Source organism: Hyalella azteca, unplaced genomic scaffold, assembly GCF_000764305.2.
Source record: "Hyalella azteca isolate HAZT.00-mixed unplaced genomic scaffold, Hazt_2.0.2 contig8066, whole genome shotgun sequence".
NCBI lineage: Eukaryota > Metazoa > Arthropoda > Malacostraca > Amphipoda > Hyalellidae > Hyalella > Hyalella azteca.
Genome location: NW_025938172.1, coordinates 1 through 22,478, shown reverse-complemented (window position 1 = coordinate 22,478; position 22,478 = coordinate 1). Strand labels below are relative to the sequence as shown.

The window sequence follows — 22,478 nt, the reverse complement described above, 5'->3', positions numbered from 1 at the left end:
AAGCACACAGCTCAAGATGAAATGTCTGATTGTGTCTTCTGTGTTGCACTCAGGGCAGATGCTAGAATTAGCCATGTTGAAACGGGCCAGGTGGGCCTTCACCCCAGCATGATGTCCCAGTCGCAGCCTAGCTACTGCACACTCAACTGAGCAAGGTAGCAATTTGCCGATTCATAGTCCACGTAGTTTACCACCGCTCCCAGATCATGCCTAAAGGCCACTGTGCAGAGAGTGGATAAATATTGCAAGATCTTTGGCGACGCTTCAGTAGCAAAATTTACGCCTTCAGAAGATCTTGCCGACACATTTAGATTGAAATTCTTGCATTTAATATATTTGTCAGTCTTTGGCCAACTATTAAAAAAAAGTAAGGTTTCCGATATGTTGGATGGATCAGGCAGGATGCAGTGAAGCTTGCCCGGAAATCAGTTAGGCCTACGATGAGTTCCCGCCAAAAAAATGTAAACATCAAGCTTACAATTATGTAGTACACACATTAGAGCGGTCAGACTGCATTAATCACATATACAGTTGACACTTGCTGTACAATCAGACTGTTTTTAGGGTAAAATTAGTTATTTGGGGTAACACGTGTTGTGAGGTGCATGCAACCTTGTAAATAAGTTAGTAGCCACTTTTCATACTGAAGTGGGAGGTGTTTTAGCATTGCATTGTGTATATAGTCATGTCCTGGGGCCGAATTATTCAAATGTTTAATGCAGTCTGTTAGTTCTGAATATGAAAAGTTGCCATTATAGGGGAGTTGAGAGTCATCCATCAGGGCCACTGTTACTGGCAAGAGAAATGGAGCCCCATTTCGGAACTACGCGCTACAACACATAGTTACGATCGTAGCGTGTAGATCAATACGGCGCATCGGCCATATCGATCGTAAATCGCGATTTATGGAGATGCATAATTGGCGACCGGCGTCCAGTGGCATAGTGACAAAGCAGAGAGTTTTTTAGACTCTCCCTCAAGTTCATTTTTGAGTCCCATTAGTTATGATGATGATTAGTAGGCCAGTAAACTGTAAAGTATCATGGATACCAACCAGCATTAGGTATCAATATCATACTTAAGAAATTGGTTAAAATCTTGAGCAAATGAGGAAATTAAAAATGAACAGATTCTAAAAAAGCTCTGGTTTGCCACTATGTCCAGTGGTGTCCAGTGGCATCAACCTTGGCGTCTTTGGTGCATGAAATTGGCGTCCTCGACCTATGTTGTGCCATGCTCTACAGTCTGGAATGATTTAAACCAATTTCTTATGTATGATGATGCTGGTATCTAGGATACTTTACTGGTCTACTTATAGGACTCAAAACTGAACTTGAGGGAGAGTCTAAAAAACTCTNTCTGTTAGGGCTCATGGTACGAAGAAATGATCAACAATCGCAACCGGTCAGTGGTTCGCGGCATGGCGTGGAACAGCGACGGTCAAAAGATTTGCATCGTTTACGAGGACGGTGAGTGCCATGATTAATCAAATACAGTATTAGTTCAACCATTGGTCAGTGCCATGGTTCAACTAATACAGTAATTCGTTCAAACATAGATTAGTGCTTGGTTCTTATCCTGCTTGTCCGAAACATGTTTTGACTTTAACATCTTGCAAGTCGCTGAGAGCCGATGAACTTAATTCGGCACCTTTATAGTACCAGCTCTGTCTCTTATACACATCTAGATGTGTATAAGAGACAGTCGTAATGCTGAGCAATTAGGAGTAGGGAATGAAATAATGAAATAAACGTATGTAATAAGTCTTTGTATTATTATAAATAACAAACTAACAAATGAAAATCATAACTACAAACTACGTACAATATAAAAAATATTTTTCGAGAGCTCTAAACCATAACCACCAGTGGCCAAATAATTACGATATCCAATGTGTATCGTTTCTATTGTCGCAATATAAGCCTCCGGTGTACCATAATCTCTTGTACCACTGGTGGCGCACATGGCGCTGGAGAAAAATGAAGATTTAGTGAACATCCTTATGTACCACATGTGTCTCATGGTTTACTCTGTTCTAGAAGAAACTAGACAGAGAGTATAACACATACACACCTTCCCTTGCAGCTGTTCCTGACCAACTGAGACATTTTAGTGCCTAGAAGTCTTGGCGCTAGGGGGAAGTTCCAATATTGCATGCTGGCGGTTAACGTGTTAAGCTGAGTTAGCTGACGTCGGACTACTGACGTAGATGAGCTGTCGGACGGGAGGTAATTTCCGCATGAAAGGAATGTCGACACCACATTGAAATTTAAGCTGATTTGCATTGATAATTACGTTGAAATTTATACATGATATACAAAGGGATAACATTCTACGATACCATAAATGGATAAATATGATCTGGTATTTATGATCACCTACACTAATTTCTTTCATATAACAAACAGCCTATATGCATGTAGTGCGCCCTGCAATTATATTGTATATGATACATGATTTATTGGGTATTGACGAAACAACAATCAATTGTTTCTGTTAGATTCATATTAGAATCACAAAATATTTTAAATTTATGTTACTTCACTATTTCAAATCAGCTAAAACATTATTCACATTATCAACATTTCGTCATTGTCATGGCAACGGATTCATCGTAGTCCAAACTTCGTTCCCTTCATGCCTGAAGATTCGATGTCATTTGGTGATGACTGAAGACCATTTAAAATAGTCTGGGTTTAAAATAGCTTATGGTTTATATAATTTAGTAATCTCTAAAGAACCTGTAATGCACTTGGAGATCCCCAAACGATCTAATAAATATTAGTTTGTTGCTTTTAGTTCGGTTCAATTTATCTCTGAAAGATGTTTATCTATTTGAGCAAAAAGGTAAATGTTTTTTCTTGCATTTGTTGTGGCGTGAAAATGCCCGTGTGATTACGCAATAAATAGTCAATTTTAACCGCTGGAAAACATCGAAATGCATAAAAATTGTTATAATTTTTTCAATCCTTTTTAATTTTTTAATCTTAGTTTGAAACAAGTCTTGGCCTTGCTAAACCATACTGAATTTATAACAGGTCTCCATTCTCATCACGATTATTTGACGGCAACAACAAATGGTAATTTTAATTTTATTTTAGATTGCCATTCCCAATAACGTACGTCTTCGCTGCGTGGGCTGGAACAAGGAACAAGGCTACATCGCCTGCGGCGGAGATGACGGACTGCTCAAAGTTCTCAAGCTTGAAGCTGGCAAGTTTTAATGTTAAATGTTGGGGATTTCAACCGATAATGACTAGAATAATAGGAATAATTCACTCTACAGAAATTTGAACCGCTATTTTATGCTTCTATTATGTTGCCTGTTTGAGAGCTTTTAAATATAGGGTAACGTGGGGCAGCGCGCCCCCCACTTTTTTTAAACTAGATTTTTGATGAAGTTTTAATTGATACGTGGTGGTTCTTTGTTTTGTTTAAAGGTGCAACTAATGAGGAATGTATGATGTGAATTAGACGCCTATAGAGTTATTCAATTTTTAATGAAACACTATTTTGTAAAAAGTGTCAAAATGGGCCCATTGCCCCACCCCTGGGGCAATGTGTAAATCCGTACACTTCATCCCAGTGAAACTGTCGACCGGCGGTAGAGAACACGGACCAATATCTGCCATACTTAGCGAGAAACCCGCTATGGGCCCGTGACCCGCAGTGGGCTCGCTGCCCCATGTTACCCTATCTTGTCTGTCGTTTCTAAAATTTTCCCATCAAAATTTTCGGTAAGATTTAGGGGTAAAACCTTTCACTTGAATACATCTTTGCTCATACTTCAAACCTATTAGTGAGACAAATCGCGTCTCATGGCTGCCCTTTAAGTGTATCGCGTATTCTAACACAAATGTTCCCAGCAGCAAGCGGCAGTGGTAAAGAAGGAAGCAAAGCACTGGGCCTGGCAGCGCCCTCCACCCTCTCCATGAATCAGGCTCTCGAGGGACACTCTGGACAGATCCAAGTAGTGGTCTGGAACAGCGCTCACCAGAAGCTTACTTCCTCAGACAGCTCTGGGCTTATTATCGTTTGGATGCTCTATAAGGTAAAACTATTTATAGGAATGAAAAGTATTTAATCCCCGCTGGGAGTATGCAGAATCGTTATTACTCGATGGATATCACATTTCCTTCGTTGCAGACGTTACCCATGTATTTTTGCTCGGTTCCAAGCGTATGGTATACGCCTATACGGTTTGTTGCCAACTCTCTTCCCTGATTCCCATATTTAAGAAAAATTATTGAAAACATCGTGCGACTGGATTGTGTTATACTTATAAACATTACTGATGTCTGGTACTCTTAGAAGAGTGAAGATTCGGTGAAAAAATTGCAATCTCACTGTGATGTCTAAGAATAATCCTAACAACAACTATGATTTTCTGAGGCTATGAACTCGTGTCTGTTAGGGCTCATGGTACGAAGAAATGATCAACAATCGCAACCGGTCAGTGGTTCGCGGCATGGCGTGGAACAGCGACGGTCAAAAGATTTGCATCGTTTACGAGGACGGTGAGTGCCATGATTAATCAAATACAGTATTAGTTCAACCATTGGTCAGTGCCATGGTTCAACTAATACAGTAATTCGTTCAAACATAGATTAGTGCTTGGTTCTTATCCTGCTTGTCCGAAACATGTTTTGACTTTAACATCTTGCAAGTCGCTGAGAGCCGATGAACTTAATTCGGCACCTTTATAGTACCAGCTAACTTGAATTTTGATGAGAGTGAATAGAGCGATGTTCTCGAAATCATATGAAAATTTTTTATTGCCTATCATTGAATTATTAAAGCGAACTTATACAAAGAGTAGCTTCTTTCTTGCTAGTATGTGAATATCATACTATCTTTGAATTTTCGTAATTAAGCTCAGCAAAGATACTACACCAAATAGCCAATGTAAAATTTTAGTCGTTAACATCATATTTATGTTTTCGCTTTCTCTGTTTCTGAAATACAAAACTATTATTAGTCACACGCGCTAACGCACTTCCATAAGATCGAGGAGAGCATGAACATTTTCTAGTACGTGTAACAGTACCTGTGGTGTCAGCGTTGAATAGGTAAAATTTGGCCTCTTGTCGATGCTAGACATCGCAGAATTCTTACAACTTTCTAGGGTTTACAACCCATAACTCACAGCTAAAGCTTCAATCTTGGTTCTCTGGAACGTATTCATGGACCACATCATCCACATGTCACGAGCTCTTCGTTCTCGTTGCGCAGGCGCTGTGATCGTGGGCAGTGTGGATGGCAACAGGATTTGGGGTAAGGAGCTGAAGGGCCAGCAGCTCACGGGTGTAGAGTGGTCGCCTGACTCGAACTTGCTGCTCTTTTCGCACCTCAACGGAGAAATTCACGTCTACGACAACGCTGGGAACTTTGTGGTCTGTGTTCGTAGTTGTATGGATTAAACTTCAACTTGAATATCTAATGACGTTGCTTTGCATCCGATACATTGTGATTGTCATTACCATTTACCAATTCCCTTTTTACTTTCCTTGCTCTAAAGTCTAAACAATTTTCAGTACTATAACTAAAGAGGATGCACGGGCGGCAGAGTCGTGTGCAGGTGCAGTGTCTGGGTACCAGTGTGGGGTCGGGGGCGATGGTGGTGGGGCTATCGTGGTACCACGGCCAGCACGGCCACGTCGAGCCCGACTGCCCCGTGCTCGCCATCTGCTACGACAACGGCCGCATGCAGCTCATGAGGAACGAAGGAGATGACAGTGAGATCACGGCCGCTCTTTTTCTCATTTAAATTCTTCACGTTGGAAAGAATAGCATGTGACATTTCATGCACAGTTGCGAATGACAGTCTTTACGTTTTACGTGGCTAAAATGAAGTACATAATCGACCGTTGCGATAACCGACGAATGAAAAATTCATGAGGACATTTTCTCGCTTATTATTTGAAGTATTTTGTGTTGGTTTCCTCTGAGTCTTAAATCGATCCAATATATCATCATCAATCAATTAGATTTTTAAACAGGCGTTTACCTCCAATATAAAATTTATTATCGTGCAGTTTAGTAAATTAGTTGCATCAAATAAATTGTATGTGGTGCAGTTCTACACGCCCTTTGGGGAGGTTAGCCTTATATGTGGTGCAGTTCTACGTGCCCTTTGGAGAGTTTAGCCGTATATGTGGTGCAGTTCTACACGCCCTTAGGGGAGGTTAGCCTTATATGTGGTGCAGTTCTACATGCCCTTTGGAGAGGTTAGCCTTATATGTGGTGCAGTTCTACACGCCCTTTGGGGAGGTTAGCCTTATATGTGGTGCAGTTCTACACGCCCTTAGGGGAGGTTAGCCTTATATGTGGTGCAGTTCCTATTTTTCAACGTCACTACTACTGTACTACAATGACCGTTTGTGTCGCTACACATATATTTAGAATAGAATAGAAGTGTCGGCGCTGAAGAAATAGGCCCATGGCCTGTTGCCGACTTCCAGAAGAGAGATTGGAGATTGGGTAAGAACGAATGCTATATTATGTTTGAGATTATCGAGAACCTATTGGAGAATATGTGACTATTCAGGAATTAAAAAGTAAGTGTAATTCAGTGCGGAGTTACATTATTGTTAATGAATATACAATTTTTATTGTTTTACTAACGTCTTCACTTTTTAGAAATCCTTCCTTGTATCCACTGCATTATTTTTTTTTATTAAGCCATGACCACCCGGACGCTGGTTTGGATGCGGGAAAAACTTATCATGTTTCCTTGATTGTAATTATATAGCATCTAATTTGTTTTGAATAGCATTCCCAACTTTTCCGAGTATACACTCGATTATATACCTTTTATATCATTTTTATACATCGGATTTTCTATGTTATTCTTCTAATTCGACCTTATGCCGCGACCAGCACATGCGGACACTTAAGGTGCCGGGGCAGGAGCTGACGGGGTGCTCCTGGGAGGGCAGCTCCCTGCGCATCGCCCTCGCCGTCGACGCCTTCATCTACTTCGCCAACATCAGACCAGACTACCGCTGGTGCTACTTCGCCAGTACCGTCGTCTACACCTACACGCGCCCTGAGCGTGCTGAGACCTGCGTCACTTTCTGGGACACAGCAAACAATGAGGTGTTGTAAAGAGGGACACCGCAAAGAATGAGGTGTTGTAACGAGGGGCACTGCGAATAATGAGGTGTTGTAACGCGGGGCACTGCAAACAATGAGGTGTTGTAACGTGAGGTGTTGTAACGAGAGACACAGTAAACTATGAGGTGTTGTAACGAGGGGCACTGCAAACAATGAGGTGTTGTAACGAGGGACACTGCAAACAATGAGGTGTTGTAACGAGGGACACAGCAAACAATGAGGTGTTGTAACGAGGGGCACTGCAAACAATGAGGTGTTGTAACGAGGGACACTGCGAACAATGCGGTGGCGGTACGCTGGGCCGCACCAAAAATAGATATAAAGTTTATAAATATTTCAGCAATTTCGCTACGAATGAAATCCAAACTTAGCACACAAATTTGAACTCATTCCCAGTCGTTGGGTAGTCCGATTGGCATAATTAGGACGTTTGTACAGGTAATTAATTTATTTTCTTGCAGCACTACGTGAAGTACATCAAATACCTGATGGGGATGGTAGCGGCCGGTGAACACTGCGTGCTGTCCGTGCGCACAGACGACGGGTCAGGACAGTTCGGGCTCATCATCTGCAATGCCATCGGAACGCCCGTAGATAGTATGTGTCGCTACTTAATTTCCAAAAGGATATTTGAATATAACACAATATTTTAATTAAACAGTCAGGTGATACTCGATCTATGTAAATAAAGTTGAACTCAAAAAAATTAGAAGTAAAATAGTCTTTAATTTTTTAGTGGGCAAGTAGCTAATTAAATTTCCTTCCTAACATTGTTACGGGAAGAATGACAAGTCGATTATCTGACGAGTGAAGTATTTCAGGCAAGTATATCGACATCGAGCCCCTGCATGTGGCCATGACGGCTAACTACGTCTTCGCGGCGTCCAAGGACAACTTCTACATGTGGCAGTTCAAAGCCCCGCAGTCGCACTCCTCCGTCGCCATGGCTGGTGAGAGTCTAGAGTGATCACAAGTTCGAGTCGGCAGGAAAAATTAAATGTGATGTACACTGTAAAGTCATAATTAAAATGCAGTTATATGTTTGAATGTATTTCGAAAAATTCCGCAAAAAATTGTGGGAATGAATTGACAACTTTGTTCGAGGACAACTTTTAAAGGGGTCCAAGTTGAAACTCTGTAAGTCCTGCGATTGGCGAATTCAGCCATCTTTACGGTCTGGTACAGTTTTGGTTTCATTTTCGTTTAGTTCAACTACGTGAAGAGCCGGGAAGAAAATCGTTGATATCATTCAAATATTCCCTACTGAATAAAGAATACTTCACTGAAGAATATGAATAATACATCAAGATACTGATGTTGAAACCATGACTTTGGTGCGTAACTCAGTCATGTTCCGTTCACGCAGGTTCCGCCAAACTCGACCGCGCAGAAAAAATGTTTCACGTTGACGATTCACCTTCAGGTGCCGAACAGAACTTCAGGGAAGGCGAGATGCTATATGAGGTGAATATTTATGCAATTTAGCTATATGTAATATTTTTGTCATGTAATTTGTTCGGTAATATCTCATTGATTCAGATTTAGTGGATAATGATGATAATGATGGGGAGACGTGCGTTACGATTATTTAAGAAATCAGTTTCATTCACATCAGTCGAGTATGAGTCAAACTGTCTACAGGTAGAACGATATGACGGGCATTATCCTTCTAGCCATTGAATGTGAGAATCAACTGACAAAAAAATAAAATAGATGTGAAGTGCTCAGGCACCAAACAATCGGTGCAATGCTCGTTTATGTCTTTCCTGCAACCAAAAATTTTAGTATCAAAATTATAATAACATGTGAGTTGAATGAAAAACTTTGCGGACGATTAATCACTCATATGCGTGGCTGTGTGCATGCATGGCATTAAGAAATCAGATTTTCAATATTATGAGGGCCGTTATATCAGAACTCGCTTAAATACATGTGGCGCCCTAAGTATTACACGTGGCGGCCAATTCCTCGTCCGTGATTGGTGGGTTAAGCTTCAAAATCTTTCAGTGATTGGCTGACGGACTATAAAACTCGTAACTATTTTTGAGAGTACAGACACTGATTATAGATGGCTGACGGAGTTTCAAATACGTCACTATTTGATAGTACAGACACTGATTATAGATGGCTGACGGAGTTTCAAATACGTCACTATTTGATAGTACAGACACTGATTATAGATGGCTGACGGAGTTTCAAATACGTCACTATTTGATAGTACAGACACTGATTATAGATGGCTGACGGAGTTACAAATATGTAACTATTTTTGAGAGTACAGACACTGATTATAGATGGCTGACGGAGTTACAAATACGTAGCTATTTCTGATAGTACAGACAATGATAAGAGAGTGCACATGCAGGCGACGAGTGACCCTATCTGCTGCGTGTGTGCGAGCAAGCGACTGCTGCTGGTGGGGCGGGAGTCAGGCATGGTGCAGGTGTACAGCGTGCCTAGGGTGGCACTCACGTCACGTCACACGCTTCAGTGCCGTCCTCACAGACTCGCCCTCAACTCTGATTCTACGTGAGAATGTCAATATTATTATTAGCCGAGCAGAAAATTTCATCTTGAATTAATATTGAATTACTCCAGCAGAAAATTGTGTTGAATCAACGTTGAAACAACGAATTTCGCGACGTTGAAATAATGTCGAATATGAGTCCAGAATGAGAAGTGAATCAACGTCATTTTTCTCACAGTCATACATTTTGACATTGTTTCAACGTTGGAATCGCGTGACTACTGTGACATTCATGATGGAACATGTTAACCTATTAAAAAATTTTATAAATGCGCTTTTAACGTCAGAATTCAACGAAATTTATACGTTGCAAAAAACGTCGAAATGTACGATGTTTAAAAAATGGAGTTGATTCACTTTTCATTCTGGACTAATATTCAACATTATTTCAATGTCAACGTCGCGAAGTTCGTTGATTCAACTTTACTTTGCCTGCTAGGATGTTTTTCAATGTTACGACGTATACTGCGTGTACTGAACTTCCCTGCCAACATTCAATATTGGATATACAAGGCGTGGCATCAACAGACTACCACGTCACTCCGTGTTCGTGTGATGCTCAAATTTAAACTGAAGCGAGTTTATGTACCGCCGGAATAATATTGCAGCGCTTGAGTTGGTGTAATATGAGACTTATTTCATCCTAGATTTCGCATGGTAGTCAGCGCCGAGTTACTTAATAGAAATCGTTGGGCTACGTAGGAAATTCTCGATCTAATATTTAAACCTATACTTAATTTTCAATGAAGTCTTTTAATATTTCTTGGACGATTTCAATATTGATTTTCAATGGGGAGTAAAGCTTGAAATTAGAGCTTCGTTGTTATATGCATGGATTTATTTTGGGGTGCTTACGCTGCATGTGCCGGCAGGAAGCTCGCCGTCATCGACATCACTGGTCTCATGACACTAATGGACCTGGAGGTCAAAAGCGGCCCTAGCAGCGAGGTGGGAGCTCCTTCATATACCATTTGATAGATTTTGATTCGTTCAAATCAAAGCTATTTTCTTGGGATTGCATTATTCTGTCTGCTCTAACAGAAATTTAAAATGAATCGATCGGCAGGTCAAAATAAAGATAAATTAATTAAACAACGAATTTTGTACTCATTTAGTCGCTATGGCAAGTTGTCATGCTTTATGGTTTGCTTGAAGTAACAGCACGACAATAATTTAGTTGTTTACTGAAATTTGTCCCTCGAATCAAGAACATTGTTGGCTTATGGAATTTTTTGAAAATTATAAATATTCATATATAATGCCAAATAAATGTTTTATGTGAAGACAGCACGTCTAAGCCTTGTCGTTTGTCACTTCATTAAAAACACATTCATTAAGATATTAATATTCTATCCCAATACATCATCACGGTCATAAATCCCTGGCATTTGTAAGGGGCAGGGCCAAATCCTAAAGTTCGAGCGCAAGGACGTGTGGGACATATGCTGGGCCAGCGACAACCCGGAGATGTTCGCGCTCATGGAGAAGACCAAGATGTGCATCTTTAGGAACATGGACGCTGAACAGCCCATGCCCAGCTCAGGCTACCTCTGTTCCTTCAAGGTGAGAAGAACATCTGAACTCGAAGGTATAGAATTTTTTCAACTCAGATGTCAGCTATCGTGATGTCTGATACTATGAAAATGAAATAAATTACAGTGGAACGCGCACAAGAGAGACGAATGTGGCCGTCTTATTTAGGTTATTGTTATAAATAATATCTTAATACGCATCTATACGTGAAATATTTTTATGTTGGTTGATTGAATATTGTGATTAAATAACAAAATTTCTGGGACCTTATCATTATCTGTCTTACCTTGTTTTGGGGTTCACTTAGGTTAATTTATTTTAAAATAAGCGAAATCAAAATAGTGGAGCCGAATTTAAGCAGCGAGACTCAGTGAAACTTTTACTTGTGGAACTTTTGGTCGCGGCAGTCTTACTATATCGTAAGTTTATTGACGTGAACTATCAAATAAAATTAGTCAAATATAACTATTTAAATAAAGGACCTGGAGGTGACGGCAGTGCTGCTGGACGAGGTGATGCAGGATCCTGAGTTCCTTAACACCGACCACATCCTGACGCTGGAGGCGAAGAGTCTCAGGGACACACGAGAGCTGCTCGAGAAAGTCTCCATCAAAGACGCTGCATCATTTATTGAGGAAAATCCGCACCCCAGGCTGTGGTGAGATTAGAGTTCACGTGAACCTTGAGTGGAAAGACATATCGCTGATTAAACTTTGCTCTTTAATATCGTTGATAAATCTTTGCTCTTTAATATCTTTGATGAATTTTTGCTCTTTAATATCGTTGATAAATCTTTGTTCTTTAATATCTTCGATAAATCTTTGCTCTTTAATATCGTTGATAAATCTTTGTTCTTTAATATCGTTGATAAGTCTGTGCTTTTTAATATCGTTGATAAATCTTTGCTCTTTAATATCTTTGATAAATCTTAGCTCTTTAATATCGTTGATAAATCTTTCCTTTTTAATATCTTTGATAAATCTTAGCTCTTTAATATCGTTGATAAATCTTTGCTCTTTAATATCTTTGATAAATCTTTGCTCTTTAATATCGTTGATAAATCTTTACTATTTGTCAGGTGTTGCTTCAATTTTCATGACCATGATGTCAATTACCGAGATAAATTTGTTTCTCAGGCGTCTGCTGGGAGAAGCAGCCCTGCAGAAGCAGGACCTGGACAACGCTGAGTCAGCATTTGTGCGCTGCAAAGACTACCCGATGATCCAGATGGTGAAACGCGTCGCCGCCATCCACAGCGAGAACATCCGCAGGGCGGAGGTCGCCGCGCACTTCAAGCAATACGAGGAAGCCGAGCGCCTCTACCTCGACATGGAACGACGGTGGGCGTCGGGGCAGCAATCATAACATAACATAACATTGTGATGTCGGCGCTGAAGAGTAGGCCTGATGTGGCCTGTCGCCAATTCTTTTCCTTTTCGTGCCTTGTTCACAGATGATCTAAAATGTGTCATTTGACCCGATCTTTTCAAGACTGACGATAGTTTGAAATGGCTACTAGACTTCCACCGGGTTCGATATGGTGCTAGGCATTTCAAGTCATAATCGATTCACGAGGACCAACTATATGGTCCTTTTTTGACAAAAATGAGTTATTTTCCCTCTTTCATTTTTCTTCTCTTCGGTATTGATTGTGCCGTATTTTATGAAGCCGCCATTCAGATTGCTTAAAGCAATACTGAAGAATTTATGGTGCATAATCTACTGGATAATAGTGGCATGTTGAGACAAGTGATAAGTAGCCATATTGTAGGTTTTCAGAGAAGTTTTCCAATTTCTTTTTTTTTTTTTTGTTACCAAACAAGAGTTTTTGGGCTTTGTGCAATTCATTCTCAAGATTCTATTGGGATCATGACACTATTTTAATTCCACGATTTTTTCTCAATCTTATTTTTTAATTTTCTCCGACTTAACAAAGTCTTCTTTTGTCAGGCTGATAGGTGCCTCTGACACCACAAGTTTTCAACTCAATTTTAAAGAATACGATGTCTTTCACTAGTTATACGCAAACCATTTATTATTAAGGTTCGTCAAACTACTTATAACTATCGACACGTTAATGACATAAGGTGCCAGCTCCATTTAATATGATTTGAATGTTGACAATGCATTGTCCTGACAGGGATTTGGCGGTAGCGCTGCGTCGTAAGTTAGGGGACTGGTTCAGGGTGGTGCAACTCCTCAAGTCGGGGCCTGCTGGTTACGAGGAAGCCGAGCGCCTCTACCTCGACATGGAACGACGGTGGGCGTCGGGGCAGCAATCGCTTAACGTGAACTAACTATGGTCCTTTTTTTCTGACAAGAAATTAGTTCTTTTCTCTCTTTCTTTTTTCTTTTCTTCGGTATTGATTGTGCCGTATTTTATGAAGCCGCCATTCAAATTGCCCAAGCAATACTGAAGAATTTTTGGTGCATAATCTACTGGACAATAGTGACATGTTGAGACAAGTGATAAGTTGCCATATTGTTGGTTTTCAGAGAAGCTTTCCAATTTTTATGTTTTACCAAATAGGAGTTCTCGAGCTTTGTGCAATTCATTCTCCAGATCATAAATGGGATCATGACACTATTTTATTTTTCACAAATTGTTCTCAATCTTAATCTTTCAATGTGCTCCGACTTTACAAAGTCTTCTTTTATCAGGCTGGTAGGTGCCTCTGATACCATAAGTCTTTAACTCAATTATAAAGACTACGATGTCACAATATAAATACCTTTCATTATTATTAAAGTTCATCGAATTAGTCTGAATTATTGACATGCTTATGGCACAAGGTAACAGCTCCATTTAATATGATTTTAATGTTGTCCATGCATTGTCCTGACAGGGATTTGGCGGTAGCATTGCGTCGTAAGTTAGGGGACTGGTTCAGGGTGGTGCAACTCCTCAAGTCGGGGCCTGCTGGGGACGACACCATGATGGAGGAGGCCCTCAACAACATAGGGCATCACTACGCTGATCGCCAGCAGTGGTGCGTGTAGTAGCGCGCAAAAGAATATACAACCGGTTGAGTTCTTATCGACATTTTTTCCTCACACTCTTATATTTTTGAGTTAATTCGGCGCCCGGCTTCTTTGGCTGGCTATTTTGAACTACATATTTATTGCTCACAGCTGACAGTTTAGTCAGCTAATTATTTTTTAGTCAATTCTAATTATTCCGACAATCTGATTTCCTGTTTTTAGCGTAAGTTTTGTTGCTGCAGGGAGGAAGCGGTGAAGCACTTCGAGCAGGCGCACAACCACGAGATGTTGGCGCGCTGCTATTACCAACTCGAGAACTTTGACGGCCTAGAGAACCTCGTTAAGAACTTGCCTGAAGGATCGAGTCTTCTGCCCGTTGTTGCTGATATGTTCTGCAGCGTGGGCATGAGCGAGCAGGCCGTCACTGCCTACATGAAGGTATGCTTTGTTCGATGCCACCCACTTATACCAATACTAGAATAAAGTCCAGCATTTTCATGTATGGTTTTGAACAGAAATCAATTTTATTGTAGTTTTAAGCGAAATATTTATTTTTTACGAGTCAGTGCGGCAAAGTGAAGGACGCAATCGACACGTGTGTGTCACTGAACCAGTGGCAGAAGGCGGTAGAGTTGGCGCGACAGCACAACGTCACCGAGACCGGGGGACTGCTCGGCCGCTATGCAGAGGTCCTCCTGCAGAAGGGAAACAAACTGCAGGCCATCGAGCTCTTCAGAAGGGCTGACAAGCTCAAAGATGCCGCCAAACTTCTCTACAAGGTGACATTTATTTCATATACGTTAATTCGAACAAACATTTCAGATAAATTTGGTGGGTAATATCGACAATGATGATAGCTACGAAAAGCAGACCATCAATAATTCTGATTGTACCAGTTCGTTCTAACTTCTTGTTAACTTAAAAGTGCAATTGGTACAAAAAAAGTAAAGTAAATTGGTTTGATACAATAGATCTCGAATCTATTATTCTCTGATAATAAACTAGAGCAATAAACTAGAGACATTTTTATGTCTCCAGATCGCAGAGGAAGAGAGCGAAAAGAAGCTTCATCCGTTGCGCATCAAGAAGATTTACGTCCTGGCCGCGCAACTCGTCATGGAGCACAACGCCAAGATGGCCAAGACCATGAAAGACGGTAAGTTCCTGTGCAAATATTTTAGCAACGGCTTGAAAATTAGGCTTTACATTACCTAGGTTGGAAGTACTTTACCCGAAATTTTGGCAAATGTTAGATTGTACGCAATAACTTTGTAAGTTTGATTGTGAAAGGCAAATGTCAACAATAAAGTATGCTTGTCCAAATTTCTGCTGGGTGTGCATTTTCAAAACCTAGTGTAAAACTGTAAATAATGGGGGCGCAACCGTAGGCCACAAATTTCGGCATGCGTCCCTCAATAATCTGGTTTTCTGGAACCTCATTGAACGAGACTACTTTTGGACAATGTTATAATATTTTTTTGTAGTGTTCAATAGAGTTTATTGCATTGCAGTTGGAGGCAGTCGCAGCGCGGCTCTGATCGGCATGTACGACGACCCCACCAACATCGACATGGGTGATGTCATTGACTCGGACACGTCAGGCAACGTCAGGAAATTCTTGGACAGCCCTTGGCGCGGCGCTGAGGCCTTCCACTTCCTTCTGCTGGCCCAGCGTCAGCTTTATGAAGGTCTGGTCCTCAGTGTATCAGCATCAGCAGAATGAAGGTCTGGTCCTCAGTGTATCAGCATCAGCAGAATGAAGGTCTGGTCCTTATTGTATCAGCATCAGCAGAATGAAGGTCTGGTCCTTAGTGTAGCAGCATCAGCAGAATTAAGGTCGGGTCATCAGTGTAGCAGCATCAGCAGAATGAAGGTCTGGTCCTCAGTGTAGCAGCATCAGCAGAATGAAGGTCTGGTCCTCAGTGTAGCAGCATCAGCAGAATGAGGTCTGGTCCTCAGTGTAGCAGCATCAGCAGAATGAAGGCCTGGTCCTCAGTGTAGCAGCATCAGGAAAATGAAGGTCGGGTCCTCAGTGTAGCAATCGTCAGCTGTATAAAGGTGATCTTTAATGTAGTAGCGTCAGCAGAATGAAGGTCTTGTGTTAAGTGCAGCAGCATCAGCTACGTATGTATAGAACAGCTATCAAAATTGTATTCATATTTGTTCCAGAATTCCGAAATCATTCGTTGAATAACTTCTCAAACTTACCAATCTACCACGAAGAATTTTTTACATTAAGTGAGGTATCCGTCAATCTTCATGCTACTTTAGTATGCACAATTTAAAACTGTCTTACACTGTCTCAGCTCGGTAACATCATAATTTGGCTTCAAAATGTCATGTAATCGCAATTAATCAATATCCCAATATTAGAAATTTTCAATTTAACACCAACATATAATTTCATGATGGCTCTTTGCTTATTCTTCTCATCTCTGATCGTATAACTTAGTATGTAACAAGGCGCAATAGTGCACAAACTAAAGATTTATGATGTCATTTTCAGGATACGTTGACGCCGCAATGAAAACTTGCCTGCACCTCCGCGAGTACGAGACCATCATCCCAGCGCGCGACATCTTCTCTCTGCTGGCGCTGTCGTCCTGCGCCAACAGGGCTTTCGCCACGTGCTCCAAAGCCTTCATCAAGCTTGAAGGCCTTCCTAACGTAAGAATCCTCTCGCTGTTTATCGCCGAAGTATCTTTTTTATTTCAAATTAATGGAAAAGTTCTCTGGGAAATTTCAAAATATAACATCGATGCACAGCTGATAGCTTCATCGTCATCAAGGTAGTTGGCATATCTTAGAAGAGCAGATGAATTCTGAATTAGATGTTATTTCCGTAATTGAATTAGATGTTATTTCCGTAATTATTTCTTTTGAAAATGATGCAACAGTGAATATTGCGTGTGCTTAGATCACCGACGAAGAGCGAGAAAACTACGAGGACTTGGCCATGAGCATCTTCCTGAAGTATCCGCCTAAAGACTCCCGCAGCAACCGAGCAGAGTGTACTAATTGCGAGACGATGATTCCTGACTGGTGGGTGGGGGCTGGTGATGTGGTGGGTGAGGTGAGGCAACTTAGGGTTTGATACCTGACTGGTGAGGTTTCTAATGGCGAATTCTATTGATATCCTATTGACATCCTTTATCCCTTAGAATTCTATTGACATCCTTTATTGTTCAGCTTCATCAGACTGTCTAATTAATCATAGATATTTTATCAATAAGTTTTTACTAAATGCAGTCTACTTGTATTGAACGTTGAATAGTAAACTATTACCTTTATTTCTAAAACTGGTCTCTAGGGTGAGCGTGTGTCCAAGCTGCAACACGAAGTTCACAGCTTGCGTGGTAACGGGCCGCCCCATCATGGACAACAGTGCAGCCTGGACCTGCACTGGTTGCCGCCACAGCGCCTTGCATCAGGACATCACCATGCGCTCACACTGTCCTCTGTGCCACACTGTCATCCCATCACACTGAGTTATGACGAGACGAAGCGTCGCACTATACTGTGTCAACATAAGGACTTTATTGAAGAATTCAAAATTCAAATAATATGTCTCGATGCTCAATCCCCATTGGACCTACGTTTAGAAGGTGTATGCCCCATGTTTGAACTAATAGTATAGTTCAACCATGGTATGCTCTATTTGGGCATCGAAGAAGTTACGCGGATGCGGATCCAAAATGACGCGTTTTTTATATTGAAATTTTAGGGACCGACATAAGTGCTACGTAATAATAAAACCTCATTTTTGCATCGCTTTGGCATAAATTTCATATTTATAATCGAGCTGTACGGCGCATTTCCTTAAGTCGCCATATGAATGGTGTTTATTTGGGCAGGGTGGCCCAGTGGCTGCAATAATTATTATTTTGTCGAAGGACCTTTTTCTTTTGTGATAATCGTAATGAATTGCTGTTGTCCGAGAATCAGGGCTGTCAACCTACGATACTATCGTTAAAGCAAAAACGGCTAGGCCGCCATCTTGCGTAAAGAAGCCAGACATCTTAGAGACAGATGTTCTATAAGAAGTCGATTATAACTGTAGTCATGTTGTCAAAAAGTTGAACTCTTTAATAATATGATTTTATTAGGTGATAATACTTCTCATTGTATTTGATAATGCTTAGTCAATGTTCATTTGTCTAGTCTATTAACGAACTGGTATCGACTCGCGCGCTTGCAAGTTAATTATCCTCGAGAGTTATTCTATCTCATATCAACTTTCACTTATCATTATTTGACCAAATGATTATATTATGATTTTATTTTATTTTGATATATTATATTATCTATTTTATTGCATAGAGACGTTTTTATCAGCCTATTTCTTATACACTGTAAACGGGGTGTTGAGGTAAGCTTATTTTAACTGAGTTACCCCTCGCGGAAAAGTCGTGTGTGCTCAGTGTTACTGGGTTGGGGTGCACATGTTTCGACTCGAATTCAAGTAGCTAGATCTGGGCTACCAAGAATAAACTCCACCGTAGTTCAGAAGATAACTCTTAATGATTGCCTCTAACGGACTAATAAGGGCATAGGTCAAGTACTTGGTTAGTTTCAGTTGCTGGTAGCGCTCTGGTACGGCTGGTACCCGTGCCGAGCACTTCTCGTGTTGTGAGGGCTAATAACCTCTGCACTCGATTATATTTCTCAGCGTTTTGGTACAGCTTCTGCAGTGCCATTCGCGCCTCTCGTGTCGTGGGAGGTAACATCTTCCACCCTCGAGAGTAATCGGAACTTTGCAGTGCATTAGGGCTAGAACCCCTAGTCACTGCGGCTGGTCGTCGGCATCTCGGTGCGGTTAGTTACCGTACCATTTGCTGTCCGTTCTTATGAATTGGCAGTGTATTAGGGCTAGAACCCCTAGTCTCTGCGGTTCGTTGTCGGCATCTTGGTGCGGTTAGTTCCCGTACCATTTGCTGTCCGTTTTTATGATTTGGCGGTGTATTGGGGCTAGAACCCCTAGTCTCTGTGGTTCGTTATTGGCATCTCGGTGCAGTTAGTTCCCGTACCATTTGCTGTCCGTTTTTATGATTTGGCAGTGTATTAGGGCTAGAACCCCTTGTCTCTGCGGTTCGTTATCGGCTTCTCGGTGCGGTTAGTTCCCGTACCATTTGCTGTCCGTTTTGTGATTTGGCAGTGTATAAACATAACATAAAATAGTGATCTAGGCGCTGAAGAGTAGGCCTGATATGGCCTGTCGCCGATTCTTTTCCTTTTCGTGCCTTGTTCACGGAAGATATAAAATTGTGTCATTTGACCGGATCTTTTCATGACTGACGATAGTTTGAAGTAGCTACTAGCCTTCCACCGGGTTCGATAAGGAGCTAGGCATTTCAAGTCTGAACTTGAAATTGCTAGATCCCCTAGTCTCTGCGGTTCGTTGTCGGCATCTCGGTGCGGTTAGTTCCCGCACCATTTGCCGTCCGTTTTTGTGATTTGGCAGTGTATTAGGGCTAGAACCCCTAATCTCTGCGGTTCGTTGTCGGCATCTCGGAGCGGTTAGTTCCCGTGTCATCCGCTGTCCGTTTTTGTGATTTGGCAGTGTACTAGGGCTAAAACCCATAGTCTCTGCGGCTGGTCGTTGGCATCTCGGTGCGGTTAGTTCCCGTATCATTTGCTGTCCGTTTTTGTGATTTGGCAGTATATTAGGGCTAGGACCCCTAGTCTCTGCGGCTGGTCGTTGACATCTCGGTGCGGCTAGTTCCCGTACCATATGCTGTCTGTTTTGTGATTCGTTGCGGTGATTGGGGCTAGATCTCCTAGTCGTTGCGGCTGGTTGTTGACATCTCGGTGCGGCTAGTTCCCGTACCATTTGCTGTCTGTTTTGTGATTCGTTGCGGTACATTAGGGCTAGATCCCCTAGTCTCTGCGGCTGATTGTTAGCATCTCGGTGCGGTTAGTTCCCGTATACCATTTGCTGTCCATCTTTGTGATTATTGCGGCGCATTAGGGCTAGAACCCCTAGTCTTTGCGACTGATTGTTGACATCTCGGTGCGGCTAGTTCTCGTACCATTTGCTATCCATTCTGTTATTCTCAGCTGTTTATTAGGGCTCATACTGTGTAGTTTCTCTGCTGTTGGTACTCCTGAAATGTCAAGCCTTTTTCCGTGAACTTTTGGACTAAGACGAATAATAAATTGTGCGCCTCATATTAAGAACCTTTTAATTCGCCTGAAGATTACCAGTATACTACGAAAAGTTCCTTGTGTTCATTCCTCCTCTCTCCAACGAAAGGGAATTTAAAGTCGGAGCAAAGAGCGACTCTTTAGCCCTTGTTTTTAGAATCAGTACGAAAGTCTCCACTTAGTCGGCACGCTACCCGTAATTATTTCAATTTCGCAGCGGTGTTTCCGGTTACATACAACAAACAAATGTCTAACAAAAAATACTCTAATGCTAAAAATACTATCTCTAATGCTTATAGGAACAGATTGAAATCAACCAGGGCGGCTTGATGAAATTGGTTGGTTAATTACAATAAATTAACAATTGTCAGTATTTTATTCTTAGCTCAAGTGACCTGCTGGATGATGGCGGCAACGGGACGAATTAAGAGACAAGGGCACGTGGCGATGACGAGGTGTCAGGAGCACGTGGTGGTGACGAGGTGTCAGGAGCATGTGGCGATGACGAGGTGTCAGGAGCACGTGGTGATGACGAGGTGTCAGGAGCACGTAGTGCGTGTGGTGACTAGAGGCACGTGGAGTTGCACGTGTCGTTTCGTTGAAGTGATGGCAGCAATGTGGTGCGTTATTGGTGCTATGATGTTGCTGCGAAACAGGGCTTTGTTAATTGTGAACACACGATTCAATTTGGTAAATAAGCAAGTTATCACGCGAGCTTAAGGCATGGCAAAATTGAATGACACAGAAACTCGCATTTTCTCCAGAATCCATCTATCACGGCTACACTACATTAAGCGCAACTGGAGACAAGTGCAATTCCAAAAGCAATGTCTATAAGTTAGTTTGCTTAATTAACCCGATCCTGCTGGAGCAGCAGCTGTACTAAAAGTGAGCTGGGAGAGACTGAGAGTCGGCAGCACATGCGGTCTACCGGAAATGAGTGTTGCCAACGGATGCGGTAATGCGCTAGCATGCATTTTCTCTACACTATTTTTCTAAATATAAAAGTCGTTATGTAGCGAGATTCGCTGCATAGGCACTGGGATCTTCTTCGTTCTTTTACCAGGAAGCTCTCTCGCCCACCCCAATAATTAGCCTACAAAATTAACACACCCCTTGACTTCCTATAGCGCACGATATCCACTCTTTTACAAGCTATTCATGTCCACGGGCCTCCTCTCCCAAAGCCCACCACCCGCTGCCTCATGAGCCGTATTCGGTCCAACCTGAGAACCTCAAGGCCCTCCACCTCAAGCACCTGAGCCTAAGCGGCCTCCAGTTCCTCAATTTTTAACGTCTCCAACTCCTAGGCATCCATTTCGGCCGTCTAGAAGAACTCCACAATTATCACTATCCTAAAGACCAGTATCAGTGACCAGGGCTCGTCCAACCGTTTCATCAACCTTCTCTGCCCGGGAGTTGAGATCCTGGAACGGCTCATATTTCCCAACCTTTCGGCTTCCCATGCATGGCTTGCCACCGTCTTCTCGCAACATGGTTTCGAACCGGGACATTCCGCTGTCATCGCCCTCCCGCTCGTGCAGCAAATCCCGATGGGCTTCGATTCACGGCGGTCACAAGCCCGGCTTGTTAAGATCTTTGTATGTATAAAGATCTTTGTTAGTATAAAAAATTCAATGTATTATTTTTTTGAAGTTCACCATCAAGGCTATTCACAATTGCCGGTATGGTGAAGAAAAACGAACGTGTCTTGTTCACTGACCATTGTGAGGAATAAATGAGTAGTGCTGTTGCAAAGAATTCAAAATTATATTTAAAAAGGTTGCTGTATGCCTAAAATTTTATCCAGAAAATAAACATTTTTCCACCTGCATTCGGGTGAAATAAATCTCTGCAACTATCTTGAGTAGTATAATTGGTTCAAATTTTTATGCAACAACCTATTCCAATCCTACAAGGTAATGGTGTTTTTTTCCGGGCACTGGCATTGATCAGAGAAAGCAATATGCGGCATAACTTTCATGTCTTATTCTTAATTTGTGAATTGCAAGCATTATCCCAGTTTGCAGGCCTGTAGGAATAAGATGTTTCAGTCTGCTAGATGGTACTGACTAAATCATAAAACCTACATTTTTTTCAACTGATTGGGTTTCATATATCCAGACTTGGCAAGTGGCGGTCACTGGGAAATTAAAATGGCTGAAATTTCATGCAT

General features: G+C 41.7%; 1 protein-coding gene across 1 annotated transcript; it reads left to right on the top strand.

Annotated features, from left to right (window-relative positions):
- Positions 1 to 2,647: 2,647 nt before the first annotated feature.
- On the top strand, positions 2,648 to 18,448 carry LOC108666762 (WD repeat-containing protein 35). Its single transcript, XM_047881477.1, is given in 24 exon segments — positions 2,648 to 2,847; positions 3,102 to 3,213; positions 3,870 to 4,051; positions 4,415 to 4,517; positions 5,233 to 5,393; positions 5,567 to 5,793; positions 6,041 to 6,098; positions 6,880 to 7,098; positions 7,578 to 7,713; positions 7,938 to 8,066; positions 8,483 to 8,580; positions 9,482 to 9,645; positions 10,516 to 10,591; positions 11,039 to 11,206; positions 11,656 to 11,834; positions 12,313 to 12,516; positions 14,023 to 14,166; positions 14,401 to 14,596; positions 14,725 to 14,937; positions 15,197 to 15,314; positions 15,670 to 15,846; positions 16,665 to 16,825; positions 17,076 to 17,200; positions 17,469 to 18,448. Coding segments are annotated over 24 exon segments (3,552 nt in total). The 5' UTR covers positions 2,648 to 2,823; the 3' UTR covers positions 17,647 to 18,448.
- Positions 18,449 to 22,478: the final 4,030 nt, after the last annotated feature.